The sequence below is a fragment of the Carcharodon carcharias genome, chromosome 32 (assembly GCF_017639515.1).
Source record: "Carcharodon carcharias isolate sCarCar2 chromosome 32, sCarCar2.pri, whole genome shotgun sequence".
NCBI classification, from domain to species: Eukaryota; Metazoa; Chordata; class Chondrichthyes; order Lamniformes; family Lamnidae; genus Carcharodon; species Carcharodon carcharias.
In genome coordinates, this window is record NC_054498.1 from 10,509,324 (window position 1) to 10,532,866 (window position 23,543).

Below are 23,543 nucleotides of genomic sequence, written 5' to 3' on the forward strand. Positions count from 1 at the left end.
TCGGGGACATGTCTCAGATTTTAAAAATCTTTCTTTTTGCTTTTAAAACTGTCTGGCTCCCTGGCTTCAGGGAGCTTTCACTGCGCGCTCCCCACAGACACGCGCAGGCTTTTGTGCTCGTATTCCTCCTGCCTCCGCCGCCCCCCCCCCACCCCGCCGCCCAGCCCCCCACCCCCCCAGCAGCGCTGAGCTTCTCAGCTCGCCTTTCCCACTGGCTCAGCGTAAATTGGCCGGCCGGCGTGAACTCGCGCATGTGGGCCGATGTCGGGCAGCGGACTGTTTCCCTGGCCCGATGACCCCGAGGATCCCACCCCCCCCCCCCCCGCGAAACTATCATCGGTTGCCGTAGAAACCAATCCGGCTCACTAATGCCCTTTAGGGAAGGAAATCGGCTGTCCTCACCTACAGCGACGTGGTTGACTCTTAACCGCCCCTCTGAGACAGCCAAGCAAGACCCTCCGTTTAAGGGGAGTGAGGGATGGGCAACAAATGCTGGCCCACACCCCATGAAAGGATAAAGAAAAAAAAAATAAAAATAAGCCTGGTTTGTGTCATCTTTGCTCAGAATGTAACGTTTGGAGCCTTGGGGAATTTGCACTGCTCTCCTGCCCAGGCCAATGTCTCCTCTCTCAGGGGCAGTGCCCAGAACTGTACACAGTATTCTGGATGTGGTCTAACCAGGGCTTTGCATAACTGTAGCAAAACCTCCTCCTCTTTGTATTCTAGTAGCCTCTAGTTATAAAAATCAACATTCCATTTGCCTTTTGATTAGAAGGTGTACTTGGAGGGCACAGTTTTAGAAGTACAGGAGGATGATACCATGGAATGACCTATTCTGTTGCTATGGTGTACATAAGAGCTTTTAAGGCCGGAAAATCCAATCAGAATTCATTCTTTGGCTACAACAACAACTTGCACTTATATGTCACCTTTCGGATGGCAAAACATCTAAAGGTGATTTACAGGGGCATGAATCAACCAAAAACTGACACATAGCCAAAGAAGGAGACATGAGGACAGGTGTGCAAGTGGCTGGAACAGTGCCTTTTAGGAGGAGAGAGAGGTGGAAGGAAGGGAGTTCTGGAGATTAGGGACTAGACAGCTGAAGGAACAGACACCAATGGTGGAGTGAAGGGAGTAGGGGATGCACAAGAGGCCGTAATTATAAGACCAATGTTCTGGTGCTTATAGGACTAGAGGGGGCTACAGAGATAGAGAGTTGAGAGGCCATTTCATGAAGGATCAGCATTTAAAAATCAAGGCACAAGTGGACTGGGTGACAATGTGGATCAGTGAGCACAGGGGTAAGTAGGTGAACCGGAAATGGCACGAGTTTAGGATACGAGTTTTGGATGAGCTCAAGTTTATGGAGGGTGGAGGATGGGATGTTGGCCAGGAGAGCATTGGAATAGTTGAGCCTGGAGGTAACAAAGGCACAGATGAGGGTCTCGGCAGCAGAAGGGCTGAGGCAAGCGTGGAGACGGACGACGTTACAGAGGTGGAAGGAAGCGGCCTTGGTGATGGAACAGATATGGGGTCAAAAGTTCAGCTCAGGGCCAAATCAACAGGCTTCCTTTTACATTTTAGACTTTGCAATTCCAAGTGATATTGCCAGCCTGTTTCAAGCAGGTCAGCAAATTGAGCGTATTGGAAATACTCAGTGCAAATGGTGCAAAAAGGAGATTGAAATCAAAGCCATAAAAATGTTGGCATCTGATGTTGCTGGGTTTGTATAGAGATTGGCTCAGTTTTATTGAAGTCTGCTCCAGCAGTTTCTTTAGAACAATCTGTGCGGTTAGGAGAGAAACAACTATGCTTCGGAGAGAAAAAAAAACCTAATAACTTCCTTTGGAAAGCAGTGAGCCTGAGCTTTGTTGTTCTTTTTATGCATCGTTACAATTTCTTTTTCCCTGAGCTCAGCAATTCCTGGTCAAAATGTAGCAAGATCCCACACAAATAGCCGCTTGGTGGTATAGAACTTGATTATTGCTGAGAAAAGAGACACACCATTAAAACTGTTCATCTTGCACTCATCAGAACAGATGCAAGAATGTCGAATTTCAAAGGGAACAACAATTTATACTGCATGAGAAAAAGGGGTTAGCAAGTCAGCTCTGATTGGTCAAGATGTTGCCATGATTGTCCCCCATGAGTGCAAGTACTCCACAGATGGTCTCACCAAAGCTTTATATAATTGTAGCAAGACTTCATTATTCTTATATTCCAACCTCCTTGCAATGAAGACCAACATACCATTAGCTGTCCTGATTGCTCACTGGACCTTCATGTTAACTTTCCATGATTTGTGTACAAGGGTTCCCAAATCCCAAAGCATTGTAAGATTTACTAGTATTGCAACTTTTGAAAAAGATTACTTTTTTCAGCCAAAGTTGATAATTTCACACTTTTCCACATTATATTCCATCTGCCACCTTCTTGTCCAATCACTAACCAGCCTTTTTGTGTCCTCCTCGCAGCTTACATTCCCACATATCTTTGTACCATCAGCAACTTGAAAACTTTATTCTCTGTTCCTTCATCTAAGTCACTGATATAGATGCAAATAACAGGCCCATGCATTGATCCTTGCAGCACATCACTGGTTACACCTTGCCAGAAATGACCAGTTTATTCCTACTCACTGTTTTCTCCCTGTTAATCGATCCTCAATCCCATTAGCCCTAATCTTTGTAAACATCCCTTGTGTGGAACTTTATTGAGTGCTTTCCAAAAATCCAAATATACTATATCCATTGGTTCTCCCTTATCTCCCTGCTAGCTACTCCCTGAAAGAATCTTAAACAGATTTGTCATACACAATTTCCCTTTCATTAAGCTGCGTTGACTCTACCTAAACCCTTTTTAATGACATCAATATCTCTTCCACATGTCATGCATCCTTTTCCTTGTTTATCAGATGATGTGAGCAAAACGATTGTAGCAGAAATCAAATAATAACAGTAGGCTACTCAGCCAAGACTGACAAATGCTGAGGAAGCTGGAGCCCTTCTGTTTAGAGAGGTCAGAGTCAGCACCAGCTGAAATTTGAACTCAAATTTGAGTTTACATGATGCCACCCGAATTCCTGGCAGACCTTTATTGATAGTAATTTCATAAGAGAATTATTATCGCAATGTAACACCTAATGTTGAACGACAGTTAGGTTTAACAATAGACCGTACATCCCAGTGATTGGCTGATTGATTCAAACAGCACGTTCCTTTAGTTGTTCATAGGTAGAGTATAGACCATACTCAACCAGCCCATATTTGCAAAACCTAAAACAAAATATCTGCTGTTGGATGTAATTCTGTAATTTGGCAGCATTTGCTGAACAATCCTGAATGCGCTAATAGCTACACTAACAACCAATTTAAGATAAGCAGTTGAACTCATAACAGCTCATTTATGCTTGCAAGAAATGACACACATTCATATGCAGGAACCTTGTGCCTTTTTTGAATTACCCGGAAGCTTGGGGAGGATTATCGTTCCCCGTTGTTTTCGCCATGGCAACGCTCAGCCAATCAGAGTCGATTTGCCTTTTTTCCTGCAGTATAAATTGTTGTGATTGTTTGAAAGTTGGCATTCTTGCATTTGAACTGATAAGTGCATAACAACATAAGAAACAGGAGCAGGCCCCTCAAGCCTGCCCCGCCAGTCAATAAGATCATGGCTGATCAGCTCTAGGCCTCAACTCCTCTCTTGTGCCAGCTCCTCATAGCCCTCAACACTCCAATACTTAAAAAATCTATCTACCTCCTCTTTAAATAGTTCATGATCTAGCCTCTACAACTCTCTGGGGTAGAGAATTCCAGACATTACCCTCTGAGAGAAGAAATTCCTTCATATCTCAGTTTTCAATGAGTGTCCCCTTATCCTGTAATCATGTCCCCTAGCTCAAGATTCCCCCACTAGTGGAAACATCTTCTCAACATCTACCCTGTCAAGCCCCCTCAGAATCTTGTACGTTTCAATAAGCTCACCCCTCATTTTTCAAAACTCTAATGAATAAAGGCCTAAACTGTTCAGCTGTTCTTGATAAGTCAACCCCATCCCTGGAATCAGCCTAGTGAATCTCTTCTGAACTGCCCCCAATGCCTGTATATCCTATCTTAAATACGGGGACCAAAACTGTACACAATACTCCAGGTGCAGCCTCACCAACACCCTGTACAGTTGTAACAAGACTTCCCTATTTTTAAATTCCAACCCCCTAGCAACACAGGCCAAAATTCCATTTGCCTTCTTAATTACTTGCCACACCTACATGCTAACTTTTTGTGTTTCATGCACAAGAACACCCAGATCCCTCTGTGCTGCACTTAAATGGAGTCTCTCTCCATTTAAACGATAGTCTGCCTTTTGATTTTTCCTACCAAAGTGCATGACCTCTCACTTTCCTACATTAAACTCCATCTGCCAAGTTTTTGCCCACTCACTCAACCTATCTATATCCCCTTGCAGATTCCTTATGTCCTCATCATAACATGCCCTCCCACCTCTATTTTTATCATCAGCAAATCTGGATACATTACACTTTTGCCCCCTGCTCCAAGTCATTAATATAGATAGTAAATAATTTAGGCCCTAGAACTGATCCTTATGGCATTCCACTAATTACATCTTTCCAACCTGAACAAGACTCATTAATCCCGATTCTCTGTCTTCTGTGTGTTAACCAATACTCAGTCCATGCTAATACATTAACCCCAATCTCCTATCTTGTGCAGTAACCTTTTCTGTGGCATCTTATCAAATGCCTTCTGGAAATCCAAATACGCTACATCTACTGGTTCCCCTTTATCAACTCTGCTTGTTATATCCTCAAAGAACTCCAGCAAATTTGTCAAACATGATTTCCCTTTCACAAAACCATGTTGACTCTGATTGCGTTAACCTTTTCTAAATGTCCTGCTATTTCTTCCTTAATAATGGACTCTAGCATTTTCCCAATGACAGATGTTAGGCTGACTGGCCTATAGTTTCCTGCTTTTTGTCTCCTTCCCTTCTTGAACAGAAGTGTCACATTAGCGATTTTCCAATCCGCTGGGACCCTCCCGGAACCAAGTGAGTTCTGGAATATTTTGACCACTATCTCTGCAGCCACTTCCTTTAAAACCCTTGGATGCAGACCATCAGGTCCTGGCAACTTGTCTGCCTTTAGTCCCATTAGTTTGTCAAATACTTTGTCCCTTGTGATAGAGACTGTTATAAGATCTTTCCTCCCATTAACTCCTTGCTTATCTGATATCTTTGGGATGTTTATAGTGTCCTCCATCGTGAAGGCCGATGCAAAATATTGGCTCAAATTACCTGCCATTTTCCTGTTCCCCATTATCAATTCTCCAGTCGCATCCTCCAAGGGTCCCACGCTCACTTTGGCCACTCTCTTTTTATATACCCGTAGAAGCTCCTGCTGTTTGTTTTTATATTTCTTGCCAATTTACTTTCATAATCAATTTTCTCCTTCTTTATTAGCTTTTTAGTCATCTGCTGCTGGTTCCTAAAAATTTCCCAATCCTCTGGCCTTCCACTAGCTTTCACTGCCTTAGTTTTTGATTGGGTGCTCTCCTTGACCACCTTTGTCAACCACAGATGAAAAGCTTTAGTTACATGTCTCTCTTTTTAGCAATATTCAAATAAGGTTTTTTTTTCCAATCACTGTATTTGTGAAGTGTTTCTGGTAATTGGCATGATGTGGACATCTTTTACAAGGAAGTTGTTCAATTTTTTCATCTATGCTGTAAATTCCAGTTAAAATAGGAAGAGAAACATTTGGCATGGTGTGGGTTTTAAACATCAGAGTATTTGTTCTGGTATTTATAGCTCAACAAAAGGATTAAGTTTGCTTTCATAGGCTTGCCTCAAAGCCTCTTCAGCTTTTTAACGAGACACTTGTTTTCTTATCTGATGACTTCCAGCTAAATATCATAACTCTGCATTATTGGCTTGGAAGTTATTATGCAAGTTGTAGAACAACTTTCTGAAGTGTTGAAATGACGTTTTTCAAAAGCCTTTTGAGACCATTGGAAAATTGGACCAATCCAGTCAAAATTCCAGCTCATCAGTCACTGCTCTAGAATATAACAGTTCTCATGGTTCACTTTGCAAGCACATGTAATTTTTCTGTCAGGTGTAAGGGGTCCAAACAGGGGTGAGACATCAGGAAGCACGTCCTTACACAATGGGTATTGGGAATCTAGAACACTCTTCCCCTCAGCAAGTTGGTGAGGTTGAAGGTCATTTGAATGTTGCAAAACTGAGCTAGATTTTTATGAGGTATTAAGGGAAGCCAGTTGGGTAAACAGAGTTGACGTACAGATCAGCCATGACCTAATTGGATGGTGGAAAACGCATCAGGGACATCCTTGAAGCCTCCCTGAAAAATTGCTACAACCCCACCGATCTGTGGGAACCCCTTGCTCGAGGATGCTCAGGCTGGAGAAGAAGCACCCACGAAGGTGCCAAGCACTTCAAACATCTCCGACAGGCCCAGGTGGAGGCCCGGCGCACACAGCGGAAGGAACGGGCCCAAAATCCAAGCATCCCACCCACCCGCCTCATCAAACACTGCCTGCCCCGCCTGTGGGAGAGCGTGCAGGTCCAGCATTGGGCTTTTAAGTCACCTCAGAACCCACAATCCCTGTGTGGAAGGAAGTCATCCTCGGATCTGAGGGACTGCATAAGGAGAAGGAGGAGGAGGATGTTGAAATCGGCTTGAGGGGCTGAATGGCTCAGTTCTGCTCCTACATTCACAGCAGGATATCAACATGCTGTTTTGTTCTGTTGCTTAGACCCTTGTCTATAATGCAGCTGACCAAATTGTTGCCCAAGGACACCGAATGTCAACAGAAAAGAGGGAGACTTCCACCACTCAGGAGGAAGATCCTGAATTTTCTTCCATGGGAAGTTGCCTGTCAGGCGACACTTAATGAGAACCTAAGAACATAGGGAATAGGAGTGGGAGTGGGCCATTCAGCCCCTTGAGCCTGCCCTTTCATTCAATGGGACATGGTTGATTTTAGAAGGTTCTTTGCATATTGATGTTGGCTGCATCAAAGAAAACAAAGATTATATATAATGCTAAACCTGATGTAAATGATACTCAAAAAATAGGCAATAATCCCTTCCTAAGCAAAATTAAGCATCATTTATCTGTCAAACTGTGGACATTTCCAAAAATTGTGGAATTAAGGGGTGAATGACTGCTGTGTTTAAGATGATCAAAGGAGGACATTGGGTGGATAGAGAGAAACCAGTGTCAGCAGTGGCTTAGTTGCTATCATTCTCAGCTGAGTCAGAAGGTTGTGGGTTAAAGACACTCAAGAAACTTGAGCACAAAAATCGAGGCCAACATTCCAGTGGAGTGCTGCATCGTTGCAAGTGCTGTCTTTTGGATGAGACATTAAATCGCAGCCCCATCTGCACCCTTTTGAAGGAGAGCAGGGGATTGACTACACTGCAAAAGTTTAATCAGTTCTAAAGCACTTTGGGATGTCCTGAGGTCATGAAAGGTGCTATAGAAATGCAAGTCTTTTTTAAATGATTTTGTCTGGTGAAGGAGCCCAGAGCAAATTAAAGCTCAACCATTTGAGGACTGACATAAGGAATCACTTCTTTACACAAAAGGTAGTGGAAATCTGCAACCCATAACACCCACCCACTCACCACCACACCCCCCTCCCTCACCCCCAAGAGCTGTTGAGGTTGAGGGTCAATTTTTCAAAGCTGGGGATAGTCTTGAACTTCAAAAGGACATAAACATGTTGGTGGATTGGGCAGACAAGTTGCAGATGAAGTTCAATGCAGAGAAGTGTGAGGTGACTCATGGTGGCAGGAAAAATATGGTGAGACAGTATAAAATAAAGGTAGAGCCTCCAAAGGAGGTGCAGGAACAGAGGGACTTTGGTGCATACGTATATAGGTCATTGAAGATGGCAGGGCATGTTGAGAGAGCAGTTAATAAAGCATATAGTATTTTAGGCTTTATTAATAGATTTTTCTTACATAAAGACACTAAACATTATGGAAGCAAGGTGGGTGGATGGAGTTCAGATCTAGAGTACTGTGATCTAATTAAATGGTATACTAGGCCTGAGGACCTCAATAGCCTCCTACTGTTCCTATTCACTAAGTCACTACATCTAGTCATTTAGTGCTTTGCTGTCTGTGGGAACTTGCTGTGCACAAATGATTACATTTCAAAAGTACTTAATTGGCTGGAAAGCATTTTGGGACACCCTGAGGATATGAAAGGGGCTATAGCAATGAAAGTTTCAGCTTACTGTAACTCTTATAGATAAATTGATTGGCCACATTGCCATCTACCTTTAAAACACTAGATGGGGCTGCTCACTGTTGTCTTTTCTTTGAGGTGAACACTATTGTTCCAAGTGACGAGTCACTTTGCTACTGGAACACAAAAGATTGAAAAAAAACATAGGTTTCAATGTCAGATTACAGTCAGGAACTGTGAACACTGCATCAAAGCAATATGGAAAGAGGAGCAATAGTGAGGCAAATGGAACGATTGCTATCCCAGAATCTGTAACAAGAACAAAAGCTCTCCAGTGAAAGACACAGTTCCTGCTGTGAATGCTGAAAAAACCTCAACCCCATAGTGTTTGTTTGCTTTCTCTTAGTGTCTAGCAACAGAAAGCTGCGGTGGTCATTCTCCATGGACTCTAGACGTGGTTCTTCGTGAATGGACAGACTGTAATCATATTCTTGTCCTTTTTTGATTCATTCACAGGATGTGGGCTTCGCTGGCTGGGCCAGTATTTATTGCCCATCCCTTGGTGCCCTTGAGAAGGTGGTGGTGAACCGCTGTAGCTTATGTGGTGTAGGTACACCCACAGTGCTGTTAGGGAGGGAGTTCCAGGATTTTGACCCAGTTACAGTGAAGGAACAGTCGATATATTTCCAAGTCAGGATAGTGAATGACTTGGAGGGGAACTTCCAGGTGGTACTATTCCTATCTATCTGCTGCCCTCATCCTTCTAGATGGTAGTGGTCATGGATTTGGAGGGTCCTGTTGAAGGAGCCTTGATGAGTTCCTGCAGCGCATCCTGTAGATGGTACACATTGTTGCTACTGTGCATCGGAGGTGGAGGGATTGAGTGTTTGTGGATGTGGTACCAATCAAGCAGGCTGCTTTGTCCTGGACGGTGTCAAGCTTCTTGCATGTTGTGGGAGCTGCACTCGTCCAAGCAAGTGGGAGCTGCACCCATCCAGGCAGTCTGTAGAAGAGTAGGTTGCCAAGAGAAGCAACCAAAACCTACAAATGGCTCTCAGTAATACCTTCACTTTGAATTATTAATCGATGGTTAGATTTTATAAGCTATTAAAGGTGAGTCATCCAACAAGAGTTGCAGGAAGATGAAGGAAGGAACTTGCATTTCTGTAGCACCTGTCATGACTTCAAGATACTGCAAAATGCTTTGTGGTCAATGAAGTACTTTTGAAATGTCGTCGTTTGTGCACAGCAAGCTCCCACAAAAGCAAAGAACTAAGCCACCAGATAATCTGTTTTCATGATTTTGGTTGAGGGGCAAATATCGGCTGGAACACTGGGGAGAACTCTCATCCAAAACAGTGGCCCTGTGCTGCACTGGTGTGTCATTAAAATGATCTCCGTGCGTACAAACACCTGTAGCAACCAAATTACACAACTAACCAGAGTTTTGTTTAAAATAATTCTGAGATGAGTAACTCACCGCCTGACTCCCCAAAGCTTGTCCACTATCTACAAAGCACAAATCAGAGTGTGATGGAATATTCTCCACTTGTCTGGATGAGTGCAGCTCCCACAACACTCAAGAAGCTTGACACTGTCCAGGACAAAGCAGCCCGCTTGACTAGCACCCCATCCAACACCTTAAACATCCACTCCCTCCACCAGCAACGCACAGTAGCAGCAGTGTGTGCACCATCCACAAGATGCACTGCAGCAACTCACCAAGGCTCCTTAGGCAGCATCTTCCAAACACACAACCACTACCACCTAGAAAAGGACAAGGGAAGCAGACACATGAGAACACCACCAACTGCATGTTGCCCTCCCGAGTCCCAGACCATCCTGACTTGGAACTACATCGCTGTTCCTTCACAATCTCTGGGTCAAAATCTTGGAGCTCCCTTCCCAGCAGCACTGAGCTTGCACCATGTGGCCTGCAATGGGTCGGGAGGTGGCTCATCACCAACTTCTCAGGGGCGATTAACGATTAGCAACAAATTCCGAACTTCTCAGTGATGCCCACATCCCATGAGAGAATATTGAAAGAAACGTGCTGCATCGTGTGCCACAAAGACCGGGTCGGGATGGGGAGGGTAGGAGGAAAGGTGGTGGGGCAGGATGGGTTTGACCACACGCAATGATTTTAAGTAAGAATTACATTGGAGTGGCAATGACATCATCGGACCCTGACTTCAGAATATTGAATAAGATCCGTGTGCCTGAGATGTCCCTGGTTAAAATGACATTGGGCAGGAATGCATTTGGAATGAAGTGTGGACCCAACCCCATTTTAACAATTGCCTCAGGCGAGATGTGTTAAAATTTGACCTGCAGGATCTTAAGGAGACTTTGTGCATGCTATAATGGATCATTTACATACATCAGGAATTTGCATACTTTTGGGATCCTCCTAAATTTTGATCTAACATAATTGGAAAGGGAATATGAGTAAACCATTATAATTTATGTTGTTTCATTTCAGTGGTGTTTAGGCACGATGAAGTAGAACAAAAGGACTTATTTTTTATTGAAAAGGAATTAATGCACACATACCCACACGCATACACACACATATGCACTTGTGTACACATGCACACACATTCCTGTACACACACATACACACATACATACACCCTCTCACACATAAGCATGCGCACCCACACACACATGCGTGCACACTCCCTCTATGCACACACATGCACCTGCATAAGCGCATACACACACACATACAATTTTCCCCGAGTGATCCTCACAATTCGTTGGCTTCATTGTTATTAGAAGTCACCAACTTCAGTGAACGAGGAGGTTATTTAGCCAGATGCATTTGTGCTTTGCTGATTGGTCCACCTGCACAGAGCAGTAGACTGAGAAGATATTGTGGGCAGGTGTGGAACTTGTTCGGTAAAGATGCAACTAGGAATGAGTTAAAAGGTCAAGCAGGAAACAAATCATTCTACAACTGAGGCGAGAGAACAGGAGGCTGTTTATTGCACAAAGGAGTATCTGTCAGGAAAGTTACAACAAATTATTGTGACAATGATAGATCAAAAGGAGTAGGTGGTGGCCCTTATTCACCATTTGTCTGCATTCTCAAGGATTGTCAGCAATTTTATATGACATGAACACTTAAATCCTTAAGGAGGTGTTGGGTTTATTTGGGCTTTTTTGTTTGCACAATGATTACATTGATAAAACAATAATGCCGACTCATATTGTGAAGCTGCTTCTAATTATATTTGACTCTTGACTCTGCAGGAAGAGATTAAAATTACCGGTAGACACAAATGAGAAAGTTCTGTGCAGTGCCGCAATTTTAAAATTCTCACCCCTCCAGATCTCTGTAACCTCCTCCAGCCCCACAACCCTCCGAGATACTTATGCTCTTCTAATTCTGGCCCCTTGAGCGTCCCTGTTGTTCATCATTCCACCAACAGTACCCATGCCTTCAATTGCCCACGCTCTGAAATTCCCTGCCTACACCTCTCCACCTCTACCTCACTTTCCTCTTTTAAGACAATCCTTAAAACCTTCCTCTTTGACCAAGCTGTTGGTCATTTGACCTGATTTCTCCGCGTGTACCTCAGTGTCATACTTGGTTCTATAGTGTTCTTGGGTAATGCTTTGGGACGTTTTATATTGTCAAAGGCACTATATTAAATATAAGTTGTTGTTATTGTAAATCTCTTCATTTCTCTAACTCACTCTCTCTCTCTTTCTTTCTCAGTAGACTTTTTGAAGCCCATCTCTTTGATCAAGCTTTTGATCACCTGTCCTAATATGTCTGTTCTTGGCTTGGTGTCATGTTTTGTTTGATTATGTCAGTGAAGCGCCTTGGAATGTGGTTACTTCATTTAAAGGTGCTATATTTCCCATGCACAGTCAGTTCAAAGTTCTATCGGTGATGAAGCGTGAAGTTGTCAGCCCTGGTTCACTTTCTCTGCTGCGTCAGAAGGCTGTGTGAGTTCAAGACTCTACTCCAGAGCGCAGAACCCAAGAGGATACTTCAGATATAAATGGGTCTTGTCAGTCCTCTCCCAGCACTATTTGAAGAACCAGGGAATTCTCTCCCAGTGTACTGACCAATATTTATCCCTCAATCAACATCACTTAAAGAAATAATCAGATGACCTGGCCATTTATCTCATTGCAGTTTCTGATCCCTTGCAAATTAGCTGTCATGCTACCAATAGTATTTACACTTCAGAAGTGCTTAATTAGCTCTCAAGCTCTTGGGACTCTATATAAAAGTGAGTTCATTCTTTTCTTTGGTTAGCTGTGGCACAGTTGGTAACACTCATCTTTAAGTCACAAGGTTCTGGGTTCAATTTCCACTCCGGTGCTTGAGCACAAAAATCAAGACACTCTCAATGTAGTGCTGAGGGAGTGCTGCACCGTCAGAGGTGCTGTCTTTCAAATGGGATGTTAAAACCAAGGTTTCCCCATCTGCCTGTTGAGTGGATGTAAAAGAACATATGGAACAATTTTGAAGAAGAGGAGAGAAACTATCCCCAGTGTCTGCGGAGAGGAATACAGTTAACATTTCGAGTCCGTATGACTCTTCATCAGAACAGTTCTGATGAAGAGTCATACAGATTCGAAACGTTAACTGTGTTCCTCTCCGCATATGCTGTCAGACCTGCTGAGTTTTTCCAGCTAGTTTTTGTTTTTGTTTCAGATTTCCAGCATCCGCTGTATTTTGCTTTTAACTATCCCCAGTGTCCTGGTCAAAAAAAAATCCCTCAGTTACATCACAAAAAACCAGATTATCTAGTCATTAGCACATTGCTGTTCGCTGTGACTGCTTCTAAAGTGCTTCATTGGCTGTGAAGCGCTTTGAGACATTCGGTGGTCGTGAAAAGTGCTATATAAATGCACGTCATTCTTTCTTGTACCTGCCAACTTGTCCTGGTCCAGAAAGCAGAATGACGTGCCATGAGTCAAACTGACAAAGACTGCAATTTGCTGCCCATGGGGGTTGGGTGGCACTTTGCACACAAGCTAATGCCATGGCAGTGCCATGGTTGAAAACTGACTCCATGTACAGAGCCATCTTGAGCACAGGCAGAGCAATTACTTGTCCACGATGAAGGAAGAAGAACAGTGGGTTCGATTAAGAGGCAACACTATTAATTGAATGGGATACAAAAGGAGGTAGTGACAACAAGACAGAAGCAGGACCTTGATTTTTGTGAGATGTTACTTCAGGCCAGGGCCATTTTCTTCCACATTTAGTGCATGCATTTATAATACGGCTGTTAGACTGTTAAAGCTGGTATCTAACTGAAAGTAGATGCTGGTAATGTGGACCTCTAATACTGCATAAATGGAAACCACCTTTTTTTCTTCATCGCCATACTTCTGGGTTAAGTTCAACTGTTCCAAACTCAGCTCAGTAGCATGTGAAGTGAGTGTGGGACTGTGGTACTTCAAGCATGGTTTGGTGTTGCTATCCTGAAGGTTTTAACACATGACCTAGTGTCTCCAACCCGTGAAGTGGCTTTTTTTCTCTTCTCCAATCACCAATATGTTCATAGCTAAAAAATGAAAGTATTCAAGGAACTTGTAAACAAACACACAATGTTCAAAACAAAAGAACACCCCAATGAGTTTGCTTCCAAGAGTTGCTCACAGCAATGTCTGTGAAATTTCATAAACCCCTGGAGGCTCCAGGGCAATTCTGGAGAAGTTGACAACCCAAAAATGGACTGGCGGTCATCTTGCAACTGATGATACTTCATAGTGGCCCCACTAAATAAGCTAGCCCGTGTCTTTGTGGGAAGTCCATCCACAGTCCAACAGCTCTGGTGTTGCAAGACCAATCGATAGGCTCAAGCAACTCGGTTGAAAACTGACTCCATGTACAGAGCCATCTTGAGCACAGGCAGAGCAATTACTTGTCCACGATGAAGGAAGAAGGACATTCTTGCCTTTCTTGATGTCCCAAAGCACTGCGACAAGCACTGGGACATATATTGAATATGTACGACTAATAAGCGAGAGTGTTACCAATTGAGCCACCGCTGACACCTAATTACCCTCAAGCAATGCGTCAGTCAGTAATAGTGTTATTATTTCGAGTATTTCTGAGGTTCAGTTTAAGACATCAGATTCAATGATGGGAACTCATCTGGGATATTGTTGTCTGGAGAAAAGAATGAGCCAAATAGAAAACGGGGCTACATTCTTTGACAACCACTTGCTGAGTTACCCTGATTTACAATTAGAATAGTTACTATAAAACTTTATCATGTTGTGCTTCATCATTTTTGTCCAATGTGATATAGTTTCATAAACCTTCCTTGTCGCTCTCCAAGCCTGATAAGGTTCAGTTATGATCCAGTGATAATGTAGGGTCAAGGGCAGAGGCCACAAATTCACTCACAGAATGTTACTCCAGCTCCTATAAGGCCACCTCTAGTTTGCTCTCATTTGTGCTTCTAATGAAGCAGTATCTTTGGTCTTTGAAGAATATGTTCTGCCCATTTGGTAAGTTAGTTTATGAACTAAAGATTCACCTTGTACAGTGAATGTTGACTTTGTGAAAGTAGTGGAGGAGGAATCGCATACACTCCTGGCGCAATGGGAAGTCGAGATGTGTGGCCATAGGACAGGGGAGATAACAAAAATCCTGCATCAAATCTGACCAAGTGCCCAAATGATAGAACAAAATAATGGTTCTCAAGGTGTGGTCCACAAGAGTCTTTCAGGTGGTCCGCGGGCATGTGACATATAAGAGAACAGGCTAGATCCCTCATCCCCGATAATCATCATAGGTGCAAGCAAGAAGAATGCAGTTGTGCATTAACTTATTGTGTAACTATTACGCAATAGTTATGTTCCTATTACAATGTACAACTACTAGATCAGATTTTCAAGACTTGTGGGGCTGAAAACAAAGAATAGGAATCGGTCGAGAGGCCGACACGAGACTGAAGCTCTCCAAGTTTAAAGGAAAACATCACCTCACTGGTGTTTCATCAGAGCAGTGCCATTCTTCCCATTAATTCTCATGAGTTTTTTGTGGTGGCAAGCGAAAGCAGCTGAGGTAGAACCGGTCGGTGGTCTGCATTTTGAGTGGTGAGTGGATGAAAAAGATTGAGAACCTCTGGACTTAAGGGTGTACACAGGAACAGAGAGACTTGGAAATGTCGGTATTCCAGTCTTCGAAGGTGGCAGGATAAGTGGAGAAGGTTGTTAAAAGACCATACAGGCCCTTTGGCTTTATTAGTAGAGGAATAAAGTACAAAAGCAGGAATCTTATGCTAAACATTTATAAAACACTGGTTAGGCTTCAGCTGGAATATTGTGTTCATTTCAGGGCACCAAAAGCCTTAGTGGGGGTGCAGGAGAGATTCAGTAGAATAATAATAGGGATGAGGAAGTTCAGTTATGCAGAGAGACTGTTGAAGCTGAGGTTGTTCTCCTTCGAGCAGGGAAAGCCAAGGATGTTGATAGAGGTGTTCAAAACGGTTTGTAGAGAGAGGAAGGAGAGATTGTATCCAGGGCAGAAAGGTCAATGATCAATTTAAGGAGATTAACAAAAGGACCAGAGGCAACATGAGGAAACAGTTTGTTTTTTTAACCACTGTGTCTCCTGCCAACACATTATGACCACCGATACATACCTGCGCGTGCGAACTGGTCTGCGCGTGCGAACTGGCCTGTGCGTGCGAACTAGCCTACGCGTGCGAACTGGCCTGCGCGTGCGAACTGGCCTGCGTGTGTGCAGAGATTCAACGGCGTGCACACATCAGTTTACCTAGCACACGGGCAAGTCATCTTGCTTTCTAACCTGGTTATTGCAATACGCTCTCAGTTTGTGAATTCCGTGGGTCCCACACAATACTTAGTCAGCAGGTTGCTCGGAATATCGAGCTCACAAGCATTTTATTGACACTTGGAGAAGGTATTACAGTGTTTTATGAGGAGTAACAGGGACAATCCAGAATCATTACTGAAAGCCGATGCTTCAACTCACTTTAGTGATTTCTGTCTTCTCGTAATCAAAGGGACTGTGAACATAAGTTGCTAAATATTCAGCGATCCGAAAGAATCAGTCAAGCCAGGAAAGAAAACTGTTGCAATGTTATACTGAGCTCACTAATTCTAACAGTTCAGCAAAGGGGCAGAATCCTGCCTTAAAATGTCTACATATTCTGTCACATTCTCAAATCTCTTCAGCTTAAGAAGTATCAATGGATTAATGGCGCTGCAGAACGAAATATCATTTTGCAAAGTACTGACAGCCACTTTGTTTTGATGCATGGCACCCGGTTCTTGGAAGTAAATAAGCTGGATTTGGGTGGCACATTGCCCCCTACTAAAGATGGTGGCCGCGCATGTGCCCTACTGCACGTTACCCAAAATAAAGGTGGTGGTCAGGCTTACAACCGTGTATGCATGGTGTTGGCAGCAAATACAGCCTTTTCTTCAAAAAAAAAGCGTGTGATTGTGATTTGGAATGCATTGCCTGAAATGAGGGGTGGGGAGGTGGAAGCAGATTCAAGAAGAATATTGAAAATAGTAGTGGATGAACTCTTGAAGGGAAACATCTTGCGGGGCTATGGGAATAGCAGAGGAGTATTTTTTAACCTTCATGGGATGTGGGCTTCGCTGGCTGGGCCAGCATCCCTAATTGCCCCTTGAGAAGGTGGTGGTGAGCTGCCTTCTTGAACTGCTGCAGTCCATGGGGTGTAGGTACCCCAGGTAGGGAGGATGTTCCAGGATTTTGACCCCACAACTGGGATTAATTGTAAAGCTTCACCAAAGAGCCAGCACAGAGGCAATAGGCTGAATGGCCCTCCTGTCACACCGTATCCTTCAGTGATTCAATGCAGTTTTATATTCAAGGTTCTCTTGCCTCAACCCCACCCTTGGCTGCATATTCTTCCTTCCCTCCCTCCCCCTTTGAGAAATAAATGGAGTTAGCAAGTGTGTCAGAAGACTGCATGAAAAGGCCGAAGAAAAGCAGGCTATAGCAGCAAGGGTAAAACCAGAATGGGAAGGGGTTGGGACATGGAGGCAGGAGCTGTACAAACAGTGCATAATTTATGACAGTCCGTGAATGGAAAATGCTGTTTGGTAAGCTGGATGGCCTTGTTTGCAGCATTACATTGGAAGCATTCCATTGACTTGTATTCTGCCAGAAGGCATATTAGCGTGTGAAACCTCAAGCTGTCTTCCTGGGCCTGTCATGCGATTAAATGATTGCATAATACCCGAGTTTATATTGTTAATGGGTGAAGGCAAGTATTTGTCAGTGTTCACGTATTGTGAACTCTGTTCACCTACTGATCTTTGCTTCCCCTCCTCCACCTTGCTCCAAGTGGCATGAAACATAATCCCACTCCATCCTTTCCCTGCCAGCTGTAAACTTTACTTTAGCAAATCCAAACAACCTGGCAGCCCTGCTTAACACCTTTAACGCTTGCATGCTTAAACCATGGGAGTGGTCGAAACCGCTACCTGCTTGTGTCTGATGAATTCCACCAATTCCCAGCTGAGCTGCGAAGGAGATGGATGCTGCGGTGATAAGGAAGGCTGACTTGCCCCAATCCAGTCTGCTTTGCATCTACCCAGTCTGAACTTGCCTACCAATTAGCATAAGGATCAGACTCAGGAGATGCTCGCACACTCCGGAGAATTGCTTTGGGAGCAATAAAGAAACACCGGACACATGTAGCACCATCCGCAGCAAAGGAATTAAAAAAGAATTGGCTCCTTGCCAGCAGCTACAATGCCACAGCATTTGATTTCTAACTTGGGCATTCACAATGCAAATCCCAATCTCAGTTAACATTTACCCCTGGTGTTCTATAGTGGACTGAGCCTCACAAATTTGGCTGTGTTCCCTATGCTGATAGTGGCTCCATTGAAGGCACTTCCTCTCTGAGTCACCAAGGTTAGATGATCTGAACCTCATTGGGAGGTCTGAGCACAGAACTTGGCCTGACACTCTAGAGCAGCGCCGAGGGAGTGCTGCTCTGTCAGGTGCGCAGTGTTTCCCATGAGAAGTTAAATCAAGGCCCAGCCAATGTCACAGGTGGGTGTAAGATCAGGGACTAATTTGAAGAGCAGCAGCTGAGTTCCTGCCAGTACTTATCCACTACCCCCCACCAACAGTAAAAAGAGAGATTATCTGGACATTTAGCACATTGTTGTTTCTAGGATCTTGCTGTGGTCAAATTGGCTACTGTGCTTTCTGAATTGCAACAGAACCAACTTCAATTGGCTGTAGAAGGTTTGGAAAGCCCAGAGGCCATGAAAGGCGCCATATAAATGCAAGTTCTTTCCTTCTTCTTGTGGAGTTTTGTGAGGAAAAGTTGCCCAGAGATAAATTAATTGGTCACACAATTCAAGCCAATTAACTAGTGGTTGGAAATGTTCGTCTGTAGAATTTATCCTTACCACTCTCTCAATGATATGGATCAGGTAAGTGTAAATATACACAGTGGGGCAAGGGTAAACATGCAATCTCTTGCATGTTGTATTCTGTCAGGCAATCCTGTAATAACCTTGAGATGGACCAAAGACATTGAAGAACACAATGGAGATCACTCGCAAATATGTAGAAAGCTCAACAGTGAAGTCCTAAAATGTCCCATTCATACATATCTATCTGTTTACCAGAATTTCAGCTTTAATGAATGGTTTTAACAAGGACTGCAGATTCATTACTACTTCAAATATAGGACAAGTGCCATGATCTGATCGCAGTATTACAGTTGCCTGGGCTAGCAATCCAGAGGCCCAGGCTCATGATCTGGGGAGGTAATTCACTCAATCAAGCTGGAATATAAAGAAGGTCTCAGTAATGGTGACCATGACAAGTATTGATTGTCATAAAAACCCATCTGGTTTACTATTGCCTCTTTAGGGAAGGAAATCTGCCATTCTGGTCTGGTCTACGTGTGACTCCAGACCCACAGCAATGTGGTTGACTCTTAACTGCCCCTCTGAAGTGGCCTAGCAAGCCACTCAGTTCAAGGGCAATTAGGCAACAAATGCTGGGCTTGCCAGTGACACCAACATCCCATGAAAGAATAAAAAAAGAACAATAGTGATCATTGCTTCTATAAACTGTCTTCTCTTTCACAGTGTTCACAGGACAGGAAAAGGTCATTTGGCCCATCAGGTTCATACTCCACGTGAGCATCGTCCCACCTTTCTTTATATAGCCCTAACCCATCAACGTACCCCTCTTTCTTTCTCTCTTGTGCTTATCAATGTTCTCCTTAAATACATGCATGCTATTCACCTCTATACTCCATTTGGTAGTTGGTTCCACGTTTCCTCATTTCTCCCAAGCTCCAATGGTCCTCCCTCTTTGTTACACCCTTGCTGTGTTGAAATGGAAACCTCAGCAAGAGGAGATGGTGGCGTAGTCGTACTGTCACTGGACTAATAATTCAGAGGCCCAGGCTAATGCTCTAAGGACATGGGTTGAAATCCCACCACGGCATCTAGTGGAATTTACGTTCAATTAATTAAATCTGGAATTGAAAGCTAGTCTCAGTAATGGTGACCATGAAACTATCATTGACTGTCGTAAAAACCCATCCGGTTCACTAATGTCCTTTAGGCAAGGAAATCTGCCATGCTTACCTGGCTTGGCCTACATGTGACTCCAGACCCACAGCAATGTGGTTGATTCTTAACTGCCCTCTGAAATAGCCCAGTTAAGGGCAATTAGGGATGGGCAACAAACACTGGCCTTGCCAGTAACATCTACCATGAAGGAATAAATTTTTAAAAAGCCATCTTCTGTTCTAACAAATTCATTCCTCGGACCTCCAAACTGTGACAATCTCCCCTCCTCTATCCTTCTGCAATCCACACCAATTCACAAATGCAAATCTGACTCAAAGCAAACCACTAGGTTTATCCAATCTTCTCTGCTACTCTCCCAGATTTGGTGTCAGTACAGTGGGACCTCACGATGCAAAGCATAGTAAAGTCCTGCCTTTTGTGACTTCCTTGTTGGTGTATTTGCTTACCCATGCTTTGTACTTTGTGCACCGCATTGCCCATCGCATGAGCTTATCCGTGTTTACTTTCCCTCTTACCCCCGAGTAGAGAGCAGCCATGACAGAGCAGGGACCTCGACACGTATTAGTGGGGAGATGGTGTCAAAGGCCCTGCAAGTGGATTTCTTCCATTAGTCTTAGCCATGGACATTTAATTCTCTTTTTTTAAGCACCTCTCCGACGGGGGTGAGAAGTGGTGCCTGGAATAGTAGCAGCTGAAGTGCAGCCCGAACAGAGAGATTAACCTGAAATTGTCTGAATCGCTTGGTCCAGAGCTGCAGTAACGGCTCTGTTCAATTTTGAAACTTTCATCGATTTTGTCTGCTAGTTTTGAGACAATTCATTTTTTCTCTTAAATGAGGATTGTCTCAGTTTAAAATTTTCGATACATCTTGTATTGTTCAGAGGCTCCTCCCGTCTGTCAAAGACAGGTACTGTACTACAATTTGCTGCAGAGTAACTGCACAAGCGAATGCGGCACTCACATGGCTGGAACCTATCGACTTGACTCCCGTTGAAAAGCATGGTTTGCGGTTTTGCTGTTTGCGAGATTTTGTGGGAACGTAACCCCCACAAATGGTGGGACTTTACTGTAGAACCTGTTGGAACAATCTAACCTCGTTGGCAAAACATTGGGAATATTCATGAAGTGTCAGAGAGCTTTGATTGCTGACTTGGCATTTTCTTCATCTCCAGATGCTGATGTCTGTGCTGGCTCACCTTGCGAACAGCAATGCACTGATAATTTTGGACGGGTTGTGTGTACATGTTATCCTGGATATCGCTTTGACCGAGAGCGACACAGAAATCATCAGACACCCTACTGTTTAGGTGAGATCTTTTATTTTATTAATAAGGTACTGATCTACATTCTTGACAATGAGATATTGCATCCCACTGTTTTTATTACTTTAATGCAACATATTATCATAGAATTGCACAGCACAGAGAGTGCCCATTTGGCCCGTTGTTTATGGGAAGGCAGTACATTTCAGAGCATAACTTGCTGCAGAAAAAGCTTCTCCTCACGTCACCTCTGGCTCTTTTATCAGTTAAATCTGTGTCCTCTGGTTACTGACCTTTCTGCCAATAGAAAGGGTTGTTTACTTACTCTATTGAAACCCTTTATGCTTTTGAACATCGCTATTAAATCTCCCTTTAATGTTTTCTGTTCTAAGGAGGACAATTCCAGCTTCTCCAGTCTCTCTGCGTAACTGAAGTCCCTCATCTCTGGTATCATACTTTTAAATCTCCTCTATACTTTCTCTAAGGCCTTGACATCCTTACTAAATTGTAATGCCCAGACAAACCTATAAAGCAAGTGCCCTGATGATTTGGTTAGCAAATGCACTACTCTGTGTGGTAGTTGTAGTGTTAAGTTGTTCTGTATTTGATTTAGGGTCTGGTAATTGATCTATGCTCACTGTGCTTGATTGGTTAAGCCTGGGTGTTGACCCAGAGATAAGTAAACAAATACACAGAAGAAGCTGGAAGCCTGAGAGGGTACATGTTTTAAACTCTGTAAATGATGTTCCTGCACACTTAGAGACTAGTGACATTTCTGCACTGCTTTGAGGAAAATCAAATATATCAAATGTACAACAGTAGCAAGTCATAAACTCAGAGGAAGTCACATATTAATCATATGGTCTATCCTAACATAACAGGTTTCAGCTGTGATGGGTGTGGAGGGTGTTAGAATTCACCCCAGTGTCAGGCAGAGGACAATAGCCAGGGTTCCTGCTCTTGTCCCCTGCTGGAAATGGAATTTATATGGACAATAGGTGAGGACTGGATTAGGGGGTCAGGAGTGACAGCCTTCACAGTAAAGTAGTTTGCCTGCATTTTCCATCTATGCCCAACATGTGAAAAATGAGCGCTTAGATGAGGCTCCAGAGGGCTGGTGGCACCACTGAAACTGTGCCTAAATCCTCAAAAAATGGTGTGGAACATTTGGAAGGTTGAACAAAAAATCTTGAATTCATCATCATTAATTTGATTGCCGTATCAATAAAAATAAGTTACTCATAACTTGTACCATCGATGTCATTTTAACTCTGACAAGATATTAATAAATAGGTACATGTGCCATATTATGCAAAGCCATGTGTGGTGTCGGGGACAGTAGCTATGGTGATGCTGCAGGCCAGATTGTAGCACAATACAAGCTTCAGGAATTGCATTTACCCTTGTCCCCTCCTTTCGACAAACCAATCCCAGCTACCCATCCATCTTGTTCAATCCTTCATCTGTCCAGAAAAACATCTAATTGCTTCCAGAGTTGCTTTACACAACCTATGTTGATAACCGTTCAATTAACTTACCCATTATTCTATGGGTGAAGATGTCTTGTCCAACCTTTCATATTACTACAACACCAAAAAAAATTCAAAGAGCATCTGCTTTTATTCAAACACATTGCTGCAGTGACTTCCAATCTGAACAGCTGGTTGGTGAAGGACGAAACAGTAGCCATTCTTTACTCAGTCTTACACTTATTTGCAGAATGAAACATTACAAGCATATACCTCCTAACTCAACCACACACCACAGTTTGAGTAAGTGTCTCTTTTTATATGCTCAAGTGAAATCTCAGTTAATGCCTTTTACCAACATATAATGAAACACAACTGATATCCAATAAATAATCAGTTATATAATTCTAACAATTAATGATGTGTTTGGATCAACTTTTCAAATAAAACCTTCTTTAATGTTTCCTCATCACTTAAAATACTTGACACCTTCATTGCTTTATGTCTCTGAACTGATCTAGAAAATGTGATGAGCAACATATCATTGATCTCAGTGTGACAATGTGATCTCAATTCTTAGACAGATCTGATCTGTAATAAATGCAAATCCTTTTATTCAGAGTGCAATGATACTTTGAGAAATGAAACTCAAATGTTCCTGAATATTCTAATAAGCAAGATGTTTTTCATATAAATGTTCTAACTGCATACTTAGTGATGCATTGCAGGTTATATCAACAAATTAGTGATTGTTGTAAAGTGTCAGTGACCTGTTCTGTTTAATTAAAAGATGAAACCATGTGTGTTGATCAAACAGATCCCAAGGCAAATTAACAGAAATATATTTTCAATGTGAAATGATTTCTTAAGGTTATGCAGCTGACACTGCATTGTGATGTGGTCCATGTTCCCAGCACATGCACCTTTGTTATCTATTGGTTTGAGAAATATCTTTCGAATAGGATTCAGGAAAAAGGGAAAATGGACCAAAGTGTTTGTTCAAATGTGTTATCAATTGCAGCT

At 43.1% G+C, this 23,543-nt stretch overlaps 1 protein-coding gene across 4 annotated transcripts in view; it reads left to right on the plus strand.

Annotated features, from left to right (window-relative positions):
• LOC121272069 (collagen and calcium-binding EGF domain-containing protein 1-like) overlaps window positions 1-23,543 on the plus strand; it is a 166,792-nt gene that overhangs the window by 112,813 nt on the left and 30,436 nt on the right. For all 4 annotated transcript variants that reach the window (XM_041178493.1, XM_041178494.1, XM_041178497.1 and 1 more), the window contains exon 4: window positions 20,962-21,096. In XM_041178493.1, coding sequence (XP_041034427.1) covers window positions 20,962-21,096 — 135 coding nt within the window. The remainder of the gene's footprint in view (window positions 1-20,961; window positions 21,097-23,543) is intronic.